Source organism: Asterias rubens, chromosome 13 (assembly GCF_902459465.1).
Source record: "Asterias rubens chromosome 13, eAstRub1.3, whole genome shotgun sequence".
Lineage (NCBI taxonomy): Eukaryota > Metazoa > Echinodermata > Asteroidea > Forcipulatida > Asteriidae > Asterias > Asterias rubens.
The window spans coordinates 5,150,019-5,164,071 of NC_047074.1; the positions used below are offsets into that span (position 1 = coordinate 5,150,019).

General features: G+C 38.4%; 2 protein-coding genes across 2 annotated transcripts in view; one reads left to right on the forward strand and one right to left on the reverse strand.

The window, feature by feature from the left end:
- Positions 1-9,676, reverse strand: part of LOC117298670 (mediator of RNA polymerase II transcription subunit 14-like) — a 47,583-nt gene extending 37,907 nt beyond the window's left edge. Inside the window, exons 1-10 of the mRNA XM_033781988.1 lie at positions 9,603-9,676; positions 7,416-7,703; positions 6,491-6,596; positions 5,843-5,937; positions 4,849-4,927; positions 4,322-4,451; positions 3,822-3,862; positions 2,907-2,994; positions 2,653-2,681; positions 1,396-1,474 (exon numbers count right to left, since the gene is read on the reverse strand). Coding sequence (XP_033637879.1) covers positions 1,396-1,474; positions 2,653-2,681; positions 2,907-2,994; positions 3,822-3,862; positions 4,322-4,451; positions 4,849-4,927; positions 5,843-5,937; positions 6,491-6,596; positions 7,416-7,612 — 844 coding nt within the window. The 5' untranslated portion in view covers positions 7,613-7,703; positions 9,603-9,676. The remainder of the gene's footprint in view (positions 1-1,395; positions 1,475-2,652; positions 2,682-2,906; positions 2,995-3,821; positions 3,863-4,321; positions 4,452-4,848; positions 4,928-5,842; positions 5,938-6,490; positions 6,597-7,415; positions 7,704-9,602) is intronic.
- A 1,508-nt stretch (positions 9,677-11,184) lies between these two features.
- LOC117298571 (ras-related protein Rap-2a-like) lies at positions 11,185-12,000 on the forward strand. Its single transcript, XM_033781890.1, has one exon. It carries the CDS (start codon positions 11,439-11,441, stop codon positions 11,994-11,996), a length of 558 nt encoding a protein of 185 aa, XP_033637781.1. The 5' UTR covers positions 11,185-11,438; the 3' UTR covers positions 11,997-12,000.
- The last annotated feature ends 2,053 nt before the right edge of the window (positions 12,001-14,053 follow it).

Here is a 14,053-nt window from a genome sequence, read left to right on the forward strand (position 1 = left end):
GTTACTAAAGCTGCTTAGATTTCAAAATACATTAAAGACAGTGTACACTATTGGTAATTGTCAAAGACCAGTCTTCTCACTCGGTGTATCTCAACATATGCATAAAATAACAAACTTGTGAAAATTTGAGCTTGATTGGTCATCGGAGTTGCGAGATAACTATGAAAGAAAAAACACCCTTGTCACACGAAGCTGTGTGCTTTCAGATGCTTGATTTCGAGACCTCAAATTCTAAACTTGAGGTCTCGAAATCAAATTCGTGGAAAATTACTTCTTTCGTGATAACTACGTCACTTCAGAGGGAGCCGTTTCTCACAATGTTTTATACTATCAACCTCTCCCCATTACTCATTACCAAGTGAGGTTTTATGCTGATAATTATTTTGAGTAATTACCAATAGTGTCCACTGCCTTTAAAACCTACAGAAACAAAATCAGGGCCCAATTCATAGAGCTGCTTAAAGGGTCTGGGCACTTTTTGTAACAAAAAAACACAATGTCCACAGACTTACATAAAGCTTACACAGTTTGAAGATAATGGTAGTAGAAGGCTTCCCTTAAAAATATACTTACTTGCTGCGGTGGTGCCGCTTTTGAGAAATGAGTTGTTTTACTCATTTCTCAAAAACTACAACACCTCAGCAAGTATTATTTTAAGGGAAGCTTTCTACCATCATTATCTTCAAACTGTGTGAGTTTGATGTAAATCTGTGGACATTGTGTTTTGTGTAAGTACTACAAAAAAGTACCCTGTGGTCGATTTCACAAAGAGCTAGGACTAGCCTTTACTTAGGACTAGTCCTAGGAGATATAAAAAACTTAAGGCTAGTCCCAAGTTAGGATGAGTAACTCAAGATAAGACGAGTCTTAACTCGTTGTGAAATCCACCCCAGACCCTTTAAGCAGAACAAGTTATTGCTTACCAGAATCAGGTTACCAGACAAAATACCGTGTAACATCAATAGCATATAATATTGGTATTCTGCTTACTTTTGTTAAGCACACATTTTTTTAAGCAATATTTTTTGCTTTAAGCAGCTCTATAAAATTGGGCCAAGGGCCGATTTGTTTGTTGTTTGTTCTCTTGTTTGTCTGTTTGTTTGTTTGTTTGTTTGTTTGTTTGTTTGTTTGTTTGTTTAGATCATCTTCCCATCAAGGGATCTCGGCAAACTCCCACAAGGGGATATAAACGACAAGTCATACAAGCATTGGTTTAAAGTCTTATGATTATAAATTGCACAAATCAAGAAATTATGATTCAGTACCAAGACGACAAACGTTATTCTAGTCATTGTGAAATCAGTGGTTAGAATGGTAGGATTCGAACCCACAACCTTGTTATTGCAAGTCCTGCAATCCAACCACTGGACCAAAGTGATTTGAATGAAAGGATACGTAAGCAGTTGTACATATCTTTCAGTGTGTTCTCATCGCCGAAGAGTCTGGATTGAAGAAGTTGATGGATGTAGTTTATCTGTGAAGGGAAAAAACACCATTGAATGTCTGAAAACCATAGCAGGAAAAAGAGAATCAGCATTTTCAGAAGATACCAGTTAAAGACAGTGTACACTAATGGTAATTGTCAAAGATCAGTCTTCTCACTTGGTGTATCTCAACATATGCATAAAATAACAAACCTGTGAAAATTTGAGCTCGATCGGTCGACGGAGTTGCAAGATAACTATGAAAGAAAAAAACTCCCTTGTCACACGAAGTTGTGTGCGTTTAGATGGTTGATTTTGAGACCTCAAAGTTCTAAACTTGAGGTCTCGAAGTCAAATTCGTGGAAAATTACTCCTTTCTCCAAAACTAGGTCACTTCAGAGGGAGCTGTTTCTCACAATGTTTTATACCATCAACCTCTCCCCATTACTCGTTACAAAGTAAGGTTTTATGCCAATAATTATTTTGAGTAATTACCAATAGTGTCCACTGCCTTTAAAACACCTGAGGACCAGTCGAAAAATTCTCTCTAAGTGGTCTGGCTGGCTAGTTCAGTGTTGAAACAATTTGAATTATAACACACCTCTTGTTCTGTATTCTGGTTGGCTGAAACACGGTCACATGGGCTGAACTAATACAGTCCAGTGATCGTGTGCGCATGTTTTGCGGGAATAGTGTCCGAGTGGGCGGTAGTCTTTTAATTTTTGACTGGTTCTCTTAATGAACCATCAACAGCAACTAAAAAACTTCCTTTCTTTTCCAAGTTTCTTTTCTTATTTCACATTTAAGACCGAGGTGATTTAACAAACACACATGGACTGACATAATTCCGTAAATAGTGCACGTCTATCCCCCCTCGGGCCTGTGAGTGACCAGAAGAGGGACCTATTTCTCTCGGGCTTCGGCCTCGGGAAATAGGTCCCTCTTCTGGTCGGAATAGATGTGCACTATTTACCTCATTACCAGTCAATATGTGTAAAATAATGACCAGTGAAAGAGGTGGGGGACTAGTGAAATGACAAGCTAACTGGTCATGCTGGTTAGTCACTAGAGAAGTTGAGGGCACACCCTGAGAATGCCGAGCTCAATCGTTGCAAGTAGAAGGGTTATTTAGGACATTATTATGTACTGTTTTAAAAACCATATGATCACATAACCAGCTTTTTTATTAAAAAATGTACATGGATCAGTTGAAAAATAATCTCCTTACCTGCATGGGATGAACTAAGGCCTTTCCATCTGAAGAAAACAAACCAAATTAAGAACGTTTTATAAGATGCTACATTTATACTCCTTTAGTGGATGATAAGTTTGCATCAAGGGTAAAGAATATCTCTGTGAAGGCAACTTTGCCTTTTCATGAGAATCTGAATGTCTAGGGAGACTAAGGTAAAACACAGAAATCACGGGAAGTCCCGATAAATTATATGCCTGGAGCTGTCAACAATACAGCTGTAGTCTTACCTCCAGTGTCAGGATCACTGACTAGGATTTCTATATTCAGCAGCCTCCATGGAATACCTGGATCATCACCCATCAGTGTTAATGTAGCCTGGAAAAGAGCCCACACATACATAGATAATACAACATACAATGGTGCTAAACATTTCATAAAATGTGTACATTTATGCTTTCTTTCTTCAATAGCATGTTTCATTTGAAGCAGTTCTCTGCAGACAACCAAGGAACAGGCAGAACTCTTATGCAATAATAGTAAAAATAACAGTTTTTTATATATACCGCTTTACACACTCAAAGGGCGTCTCAAAGCGCTTCCAACAATGTTACCCCTGGTCACTGGGCCATTTAATTCATTCCTTAAACCATCTCAGCTCAGTATACAGCCAACCTAAATCAGTAACAAGAATTATCTCTGCCCTCACAGGTACCCATTTACCCCTGGGTTAAGAGAAGCAATTATAGTTAAGTGTCTTGCTCAGGGACAAATGTGTCATGACCGAGTCACGTCCCATCCAAAGGATGAAGCAGTTCTGCTTAAGGACACGACATAAGTGTCACGACTGGGACTCGAACCCACACTCTGCTGAACACAAACACCAGAGTTTGAATTTGGTACTCTTAACCACTCGGCCACGACACTTCCATTGAGCTATTGTTCATTTGGTGTCTTTGTAGCCAAAAAGTGTTCCCATGGTTGTGGCTGTGCACTCTAAGTGAATCTTATATTTCCTTGAAAGATTATAATAAATTCCGGAGTTTTTATGAGAACTTTTGTTGTATTTAGCATTGTTTAGTTAGGGTTTCTGGAGAAAAAATTATACTGCAAAGAGGCACGCAAAAGATTTTTTAATTCCAAAATGAAGTGGTTAATAGAAACCATATACCAAAGCTGTAGAAACAAACAGAACGAAAACTCACCTCAAATTCTTGGGGGACACTGAATTTTACTCTTCCATCAACTGCAAATAGAAAAAGTTTAAATGAATTTATAAAAAGTTAGCCCTCCTACACTTTGTAATATTTTCAACTGAATTGAGTAACCATTCCAAACCATCCAACAACATGGCTTGTGTATTTGTATGCATGCAAGTCGCCAGACACACAAGGCCTGAAGGCCACTTCAAGGTGTTGGCTACAATTATTGTTTTTCCAGAGGCCATTGCCACCTACTCCTGGAGCTGAAACAGGGTTACCCCTTTTACAGTTCATACGGATGCACATTGTAGGCTTGCATATCATCAATCCGAAGCCTGGCCGGTAGAGCAGAAAGCACTACCTCCCCAATTTTACGTAGCAAGTGTTACGAACGGGATTCAAACCCACACTCTGCGAAACACACACATCAGAGCTTGAGTTTGGTGCTGCTATCTGCTCGAACACGACACCAAAGGTAAAACTGCAACCCGACATATACTCACCAATGGATAGGTTTGACAGCTGAGATGGTAATTTACTGGTGACCAGACGATGCTGGATGATTTGGTTGAGGCGTTGAAGGACATTGGCTTTCTCATTTTGTGATATCGGGTCGGGCGGTACTATCTTTTCCTGGAGGAAATAAAAAATCATGATCCAAGTAAATTTTCCTTCTATTTTGGGATGCAATCAATTTTTGTGTAATATATTATACATGCAGGTCACTTTATTTCTTTATTAAACAGTTCAGTTTGAAGGAGTGCAGACGCTACTTTTCAAAACCTTGGGGGTGGTTCCACAAGACCAGGCTTATAGCTCAAAATGTTTACTGGACCAGAATTGCTTTTACACAACACCATAATTGAAATGAGGAAAAGATTTACACATACCTGCAGAGTATTTATTATTATTACACTACATGGGCTGAGAGATATAGCACATTACAGGAAACTTATTCATAACTTCTTTTATTGTGGAAATTTGTTGTATTTTTAGTATTTTTGGAAAGGAATATTGTTCACTCTCAAACCTTTATACACGTCGGCATCCTCTTGTACTGTCCTGTCGTCAACACATCCACAGCAACAGGGAGAGAGAAATTTGGCAATCTGAAATTACAAAAGAAAGAAACTCTCAAACCTTGGAACAACAGTAATGTTTCAAAAACACATCTGATTTTCACTCTATTGTTATGTAGAAAGCTTTCATCGGAAACTACAATGAAGAGTTGGCAAGTTCAATACCATTGTGAGTTGTTTTATAGTCTTCTTGACTATTTTGTTAAAGCACAGAATAAACTCTTTGACTATTTCCTGGCGATGACTAGAGCAAGCTAGTCGAAACAGTGAGACCAATTCAAGAACTGACTCCGCGGTAGTACAGTTAATTACAATCCTATAAGCTAAAGTAGTAGTCCCAGCCTTTTTCTATACCATCCGCCCAGGTAACAGCTAATAAGCAGGACAGTTCTTTTCAGAACTGAGAAGTCTCCCGAACACCCGAACAATCTACTCCGTGGTAGTAGAATAAAGCAAAACAGTTCTCCAAGAACAAACTATACCTGGCAAGTAGATACACACATGGTGTTACCGCAGACCAAATATATATATTTCATAACTGCTTTGAATATCTTTTTGTTACCTCACAAAATAAAGTCTGTGAGTATTTATGTAATCTATCATAACAAATTATTTGAATATTTTGTCGACTCATAAAGTAAAGTCTTTGGATAATTTTCATTACGCAAAGAATAAGTCTATGCAAAATGTTTCAACTCAAAGAATAAAAGACTTTGAGTGTTTTAGTTAACTCAAAGAACGAAGTCTTCAAAATTTTGTTCACTCACAAAATGAAAGTCTTTGAGTAAATCTGTATTAACTCAAAGATTAATATTCTTTGAGTGTTTCATGTTAACTCATAGAATAAAGCCATTGAGTTTTCTTATTGTACTCACAGAATGTGTCCGTTAACTCAAAGCGATTACCCAAAGTTAGGTTTTTTAGTATTCTTTTTTAGGGACCTACCTAGCATGGACGAGATTCTCTCTGGCGATGTGAGAGAGCATGTCAGCCGTGTCGACAAACAGCAGCGACTGCTGATCCAGAAAGGAAGAAATTGCCTTCAAGGAAAAAAGAATTACAATAACATATTATCAAAACAGTTCTAAATAATATCTGCAAATATTTCAGCCCACCTTCATCTGTCTGTTCATGGTCCAATTGTGTTTCTGTTTGGTCCAGTTGTTCAGCAGATCAAAGAAATATCCAATTTGTCATCAGTGCTTGGAAAGATTGATGTTTTTTTCAGGGACTTTTCTGCAAAATCAGGGAGAATGGACCCTTCCCATGAATTATGCTAACTACATCCACGCTTGCGAATATACCCTATTGGTTGGCTAACGCCATAGAGTTGTGCACTTCGTCATGCAGCTTTTAGCCGTGTACAAAACAGCGCGATGTTCCCTCGTTTTGCCAACCAAAATGTTAGTGCGCACGTGCTATGTGCAATTTACATATTTCATGGGAAGAGTCTATTGGCAGTTCTGCAAAGGGCACCAATGCAATGACCAGGGTGCATCTGTCATGACCAGTCAGGCATTATGGGTTAAAAAATCCAATAAAACCATACACTAGATTTTTATTGAAATTAAGAGTGCCAAGTGCTATACTCACAGCGCATTTGTCCACTTTGGCAGCACTGCTGGCCCACTTCACCAGTGCTAAGAGTCGGACAAAAGACTGCCTTGTACTTCGTGCAAACTTCACGATCTCGATCTTCCTGTTAGTTTAAAAGTCAGAGTGGTAAGTTAGCAATCGAAGACTTTCCTCACTTGAGTCATTCACTTGGATTCTGCCTCGCTCTAACAGAAAGCAAAACAATAAAACTCAACTACACATACCTCAAACTGTTTGGGTCTGATTATTATAGCGGTAAGCCTGATTCCAGGTAACTAATTAAGTGATAATAATACTACATTCTCATAACGCTCTAGCACACCCCTAAGGATGCATCAAAGTGCTTATTATTTGTTTTGCCAAAGAATGCTCCATTGAAAACAACGTCTTCAGAGAATGTTTTTTACCTGGAGTTCATCTTGGTTTTAAAAGCCCTACTGGGGCATTCTAAATGGTTTTATCATGATGATTTGTGTCAATAAGCCATTTGCATGTTGGCTTTTAATATTGTCTGGTACAATGACGTGCTTGATCACAAGTTGCCACTTAAATGTGAATTTATCAGACTGTAGAGACAGTTGCTATGTCACATGATTCAGGCAAGCTTTTGCGTGATTACGTAAGGGGTGGTGAACACCCATAACAAATTCTGAATGAACGACTGAATGATGGCATAATGGTACCAGGGTCTGCTAGAGGTAGCATACAAAAGCTTGCCCTGAACCATTTGACATAGCCAATGTCTCTTTAGTCTTAGGAATTCCAATTTCAGCGGTAAATTGTGACTCAGTCATTATTCAATCTTACTCGAAAATGGTTTATTTGATCTGACGTAAAAACACAAATTGAACTGTTGTTGTTGCTAGCTGGTGCATGGGGGGAACCTGGGAGGCAAAGCATGATATCTGGCGTTTTTCCTCACCTCTCCATATCGGTTTTTCTTGGTAGCAGCTCAGACAGCACTGTCAGTTCATGATAGGTCTTCTGTGTCAAGAAATCCAAGAGTAAACCCAGGGAGATGCTGTTTGTGCCGCTGGGTGATGACGCCCTCTGACCCGGTACTGGGGTAAGGCTCATCTGGGCTTGTGCCTGGGATTGGGGTGTTAGGATGGGTGCCATGGTCAGGTGTCAAAGAACGGCTGTGACTTTGTGAAGATTTCTAACTTGTAGATTAAAATGGTTCCATTTGGAGTTATTATCTACCAGCTCTCTGTCGGGAATAAAAATTATAAATATAAGTTAATTGTACATTACGTATGTATACTTGTCAGTGAGACGAATTATTTTGCATGGTAAAAACATATTAACCAGTTATGGTATGTTATGGTAAAATACCATAACTGGTTAATACGTTTTTACATACTAAAACATTGTTTTACTCATTTCTCAAAAACTACAGCACCTCAGCAAATAATATTTTAAGGGAAGCTTTCTACTATCATTATCTACAAACTGTTGAAGTTTAATGTAAATTTGTGGACATTGTGTAAAAAGTACCCAGACCCTTTAAAGTCATTGGACCCTTTCGGTTCAGAAAAAAAAAAAGTTCACAGATTTACAAATAACTTACAGGGTTTACAGTAGGCAAGGGTGAAAGACTTCTCTTGAAATATTTGTCCATGAAATGCTTTACTTTTTGAGAAAACAGCAAAACACTATAAATTATGTTAACGAGAATTACAGATTTATTTTAAACACATGTCATGACACGGCGAAACGCGCGGAAACAAGGGTGGGTTTTTCCATTGTTTTTTCCCGACTCCGATGACCGATTGAGCCTAATTTTTCACAGGTTTGTTATTTGATATAGAAGTTTGGTACACAAAGTGTGGGCCTTGGACAACACTGTTTACCGAAAGGGTCCAATGGCTTTAAGTGAGAAATTACCTCTTTTTCAAAAACTACATTACTTCTGAGGGAGCCATTTTTCACAATGTTTTATACTATCAACAGCTCTCCATTACTTGTTACCAAGTAGGTTTTTATGCTAACAATTATTTTGAGTAATTACCAATAGTGTCCAGTGCCTTTAAAGAAAAGCCAATAAGTTAGTGTTCAATCATGGCTGAATGGGTTCACTTTCTAAATGGCTGAGATGGTCATTGGGGTACCACAAACAAATCTGCGACCAGATCGTTCTACATATAAACTCATGTCTTCCACAGCCCTTTGTGAGTTGCCAAATTCTAAGCTCAAACACACTAACGAAAGTGTGTGGAAGTAACATTTTATTATTAAAGTAATGCACAATGTAGCTATCACCCAGTTCTTTCATCAACCTCTTTTTCTTCCCCATTAACAGCAGTGGCAGTAAATTAAGTGGGTCAACAGAATGCAGACATTTCATTTTTCACAAAGGCTTGTTAAAAATCTTTCGAATCCTCAGAAAAGCAAAACTCCTTGGTAAACAAATTTCCTTGTTATTCATTCAGCCTAGTAGTACAAACCGGATGCTTCACAGAGGCAATGTAGGTTATTGCCTCCGTGACCCCTGCCTGGTCATTGCCTGGTCATTATTTCATATCGAATGAAAAAGTGGTGGCGTGGTACGGAAACTTTTCCGTTTTGGATAACTTTCCGTATGGCGCCACCACTTTTTCACTCATTTTTACAAAAAGGGATATATCAATCAGGTAAATTAGATACTATTATTATTTTATTTTGAATGAAAAAGTGGTGGCGCCATACGGAAACTTTTCCAGTGTTTTTGTTAAGTTAAAAAATGTAAAAAATCAAGAAAACCTGGTAACAAAAATATGCTTACTCACTCGATGGATAACATTTTGTAACAAATTCAAGGATACAAATTGACAATAGCAAAATATATGGACCGAATTTATGTGACGCAAGCAAGTGTACAGCTTACAAAATACGGCTATTGACTTTTGACACACAAATCCCCATATTGCATTTTTATGTAGACTGGCAGGTGAGGCAGTGTGTCAAGTGATAGTGTGTGTTTCAATGATCGTTCACAATTTGTTAACTTCCTAATTATTTTTCATCATAAAATCCTTTCCTTTGTGTTCATAACAACAATATTCCGGGAATAAACACACACAATACAATAAATATATATTATCACCGTTTCTGGTTGCCACAAAATTACCTAAAAGGTGTGAATCACCGATGAAATCCCACGCATTTTTCGGCCGTTCTGATGTTTTGTGCACGATTTCTTTTTCATTTCTGTGTGTGTGTCGCGACGATCTATAATAAGGTCACCAAAAGAGGGCGTTGCAGCTATTACCAGACCCCTTAGATTACTAACATTTTTTCAATTGTTATTTTTTTGTCGCCATCTGGTTAGTTTTGTATTGGTGTTTGTTTTAATCTCTTTTGCGATAATAAGCTTACTTTTCTTATAACGCAACACTTAACGGGAACATTTCCATATCCCGCCCAACTTTTTCACTCATTTTCACCCAAAGATTTAATTTAGTACTAATTATTTCATAACGAATGAAAAAGTGGTGGCAGGAAACGGAATTTTGTCATTAATAACTACACGCGCATGAAAGCATTTTGTTGTGGATACTCCCAGACCCATAATTTGTTTAATCTTAAAATGTTTCAGAAACATTCAAGTAGTCTAAATGTTCTATATCTATGATAATACTTGTCAAAGCCTTTTCAGCATCTAGACAAGGTGAGAAGACAATGAAGAAATTTACAAGTGGGAGGAAAACCACAAAGAATTGTTCCAGGGAAAACCCACGAAGTCAAGTATTTAGGGACTCAATACCAACCCACATAGCGCCCCGGTAGTCGAACCGGGGTCCCCAGAGGTGGAAGGGGGTGATAGTGTTGCATATAGTCGTAAAACAAAAAGTAGCTTAGCATGATGGAAGAAGAAAATAGATTCCTCCATGCTTACCAACCAATCTGTTATAATATGCCATCTGTGACTGGTATCCTACTCAGGTTTCTGCTTAGCAGAAAATGTTAAGCATCGAAACTGGGCACCGATGATGTTATTAACCATAGAGCAATTCTTTTTGTTTTTGTTCCTCCATCCCTGTCCGGAAGTATTATTTTGTTGTCGATTATGACACAAATAATAACAAACAGCTGCTCAAACTAAAATGTTTCACTACTTTTATATGGTTTCTCCTAATTTTGTTCATTAATGCGAACCCCCCCCCCAAAAAAAAAAAAAAAATAATAATAATATATAATCCTACTTTGAAAGTTCACCATGGAATTACCGTTTTAATATTATTATAAAGAAACTAATTGCGAAACATTGTTTTTTAAATGATTCATTTGTATTTCTGAACAAAGTGGGTTATTCCAACCTTTTTAAATTCAAACACTAATGGGATCGCCCGAGAGAACGTTAATGAAGGAAAAGTTTTCCTTGCACTTTTAGTCAACAGAGGGCGGTATACATGGAATCTCTTGAAGAACAATCGCCAATAACTATTTCAAACTTACATATTTTTTGTGTGAATGGTGGAAAAATACAAAAATGATTGTCATCTTCCTAAATACGTATGTGTGTGAAGTAACAATTAATTTGTATAAAAAGCAATCACAACTATTATTAATTGATAGCTAGTCGGGGGCGGGGGGAGGGGGTCTTGATTAAAAAGTAAATAACTTAGAGGGTTTTATATTTGCGCGCCTGCTACTCTGTCTAGCTGCATTTCGTGTAAGTGCTGCACTGCGTCTACCGAACACAACAGAAAAGCAACCGGTCACCACCACCATCTACATGTGTAATTTATCTCCCAGTGACATTCCGACCAGCTGTGAGCCGTAAAGTTGGTGCAGTTCTGTGATACATTCTGCCAAGTTCACGCTGATTTTCACCAATTCACCAGTCATGATAATATCGCAGACTGTGATCAAACCGAACAAGTAAGTCCCTCCGAAGGGATTTGTGACATTTCGAGCCCGAAATCCGTCCCGGTTTCTGTTGGAAAGGAGAAATTGTGGCACTATGCGAGAGTATAAAGTTGTCGTGTTGGGCAGCGGTGGGGTCGGGAAGAGCGCCCTAACCGTGCAGTTCGTCTCGGGCAACTTCGTGGAGAAATACGACCCGACGATCGAGGACTTCTACCGCAAGGCGATTGAAGTGGAAAACACCATGTCGATTCTGGAGATTTTGGACACTGCAGGCACGGAACAGTTCGCTTCCATGCGGGATCTTTACATCCGAAATGGCCAGGGTTTTGTCATTGTCTACAGCGTCACAAACAAGCAAAGTTTTGGGGATGTTGTAAATTTACGAGAACAGATTTTAAGGGTCAAGGGGTCAAGCCAAGTGCCCCTGGTCCTGGTGGGAAACAAGGCAGACTTGGAGAAGGAACGACAAGTCCCCACCACAGAGGGAATGTTGCTAGCTAGTAAATGGCAAATCCCGTTCTACGAAACCTCCGCAAAAAGTACAATGAACGTAAACGAGGTTTTCGCAGAGTGTGTGATGGAGATTATGAGGCTACTGCAGACGGGAAAAAGGAATAAAGAAAAGTTGTGTCGAGGGTGCAATTTACTGTGAACGAGAAAAGGTGAGTAATGGATGAAAAGTGTTTGAGAATTTAAATTAACATAATCAACTGTTTGACAAGTCAGCGGTGGTGTTGGTGTTGGTTGCGATAATCTCATATGTTTGCGCAGAACCCTTCCAATCCAAAAGGTTTATCGTGATTTAGAACCGCAATGCGTTACGGTTATGGGTAGGCAGATTGGGCATTTGCTACAGCGGTGTATGTTATCAAGCACAACGAGCTTGAGTAAAGTAATCCCTACATACAGCTCACGTAGGAAGCTAAACTGGGATGGTGCGTTGGTGACGCCATTGGATGACGGTGCAAGGTGCAAAGAGAATTAAAAGAAAAGAAAAAGTTGTGCAGCCAGACTGGGTTTACACAGCATCCTAGATGTTGCTGTTAGATGTGTTTGTACTTATTTATAATAAGTAAGCACCATTTTTTCATCCAGCAGAACAGAAGATAGTGATTAGCAACTTTTTATCAAAGCCCTAATGCTACCTCCATGTTCAGAGCAAGACACTGTAGGCCTTACATCATGTATGCAATTGTAACAATCATGTACATGTGCACCTCGAACTTGGTTTGGTGAAATCGGGCACAGGAGCTATTTTGTACGATAGTAGAATGGTGTGTATTCATTTAGGGCAGGATCTTTTCTGTCCCAACTTCAGAATCGTCCCATAAGGGTTAAGACCAGTCTCAAACTTGAGTGTTACAGTCGGCAATCGACACCAATCGACATCAATCAAGGCCAATGTACTCCCAATCTACAATGTTTATAAATGACTATATGAGTATAAAACTTGTTGGCAGTGAAGTAAATTCACTGATTCAGTTCAAGTTCACTTAAGTCCAACGTGATTCAAGATTCTAATTATGTAGAAAAGTTTAAAATTGAGAATTCTAATATGTTGTAGTTTTTGTTTAAAAAATACAAGTGAACAAAAGATATGTTTAAAAAAACATTACTTACTCAAACAGGGATAAATACAATTGTCGATTCTAGTTTTGGCATAACTTTTCAGCTGATCAGCTGGTTTCCTTATTTTTTATTTATTTCTCAGCTCTCGCTGTGAAAAAACACCGGGTTTAATGTCTCGCTGTGCCTGGAAATTGCGTCTTTGTTGCCGTTTTTTTTGTTGACAAACCTATGCTGCATGTGCCTGAATTATTTAAGAAAAAAGGAAAAATTGACATACATTATGTATGAAAACTAGTAGGCTATATATGCCCAGAAGTATGGAAAAGCTGATGAAACTCTGTCATGGCACAGTTCAGTTGTCAACCAATAAAAGTATAAAGTGTTAACAAAATACGACATCAATTTTTATGTCACAGAAGTTGGCTCCATTGTTATACATAACAACAGAAAAGTCTGCATACCATTACTAACCTTAACCATTACCATCAAATACCATTCAGGCCTGCCAGCATGAGCATGACCAAAGCTTGAACTAAACATCTAGGCCTACACGTATAACATAAGGAACAAAAACCAGCAAAAAATACTTTAAATTACTCAAAAACCACTTTAGTGCATGTCCTTGACAATCCAGAATTCTGATTCACAACTCTCAAAGTGATTCACTCATTGGCAGACAACTGCCAAGTAAAAAAAAGAAACGGAAAGTTGCAACTGTGTAACAAAACCTAACTTTTGTGTGGGGTGTTTTTTTCTGGGAGGGTGTTCGGTGAATGACATGATGAGTCAATGAGGTTTGTACAGTCATTGTGTTGTTGTTGCTTGGTGTTTTCTCTATAGCTTTGGGGTCATGTCCCCTCTTGACTTCAGGGTGGGTTGGGCCTCCATGTGAACCCCATTCAAAAGGGTCAGTGAATTGCTGAGTTTTAGAGTGTACAGTGATTTCCTAGTCGGCTCTGCAGAGAGATTTATTCTCACATGTTATATTACTTAGCTTGTGATTGGCATTGACTAAGGGCAAAGATTGGTATAATGTGTCATATATTTTTACATGAAACAGAAACTGCATTTATTGTCTTCATTTTATATTTTTTTGTAGGTAGTTTCGGGTTTTCTGAATCGGTTTCTCTTTTGGTGCAA

Bases quoted from the DNA above. Each gene is read 5' to 3' on its own strand.
- LOC117298571 (XM_033781890.1), top strand. From the start codon at position 11,439: ATGCGAGAGTATAAAGTTGTCGTGTTGGGCAGCGGTGGGGTCGGGAAG.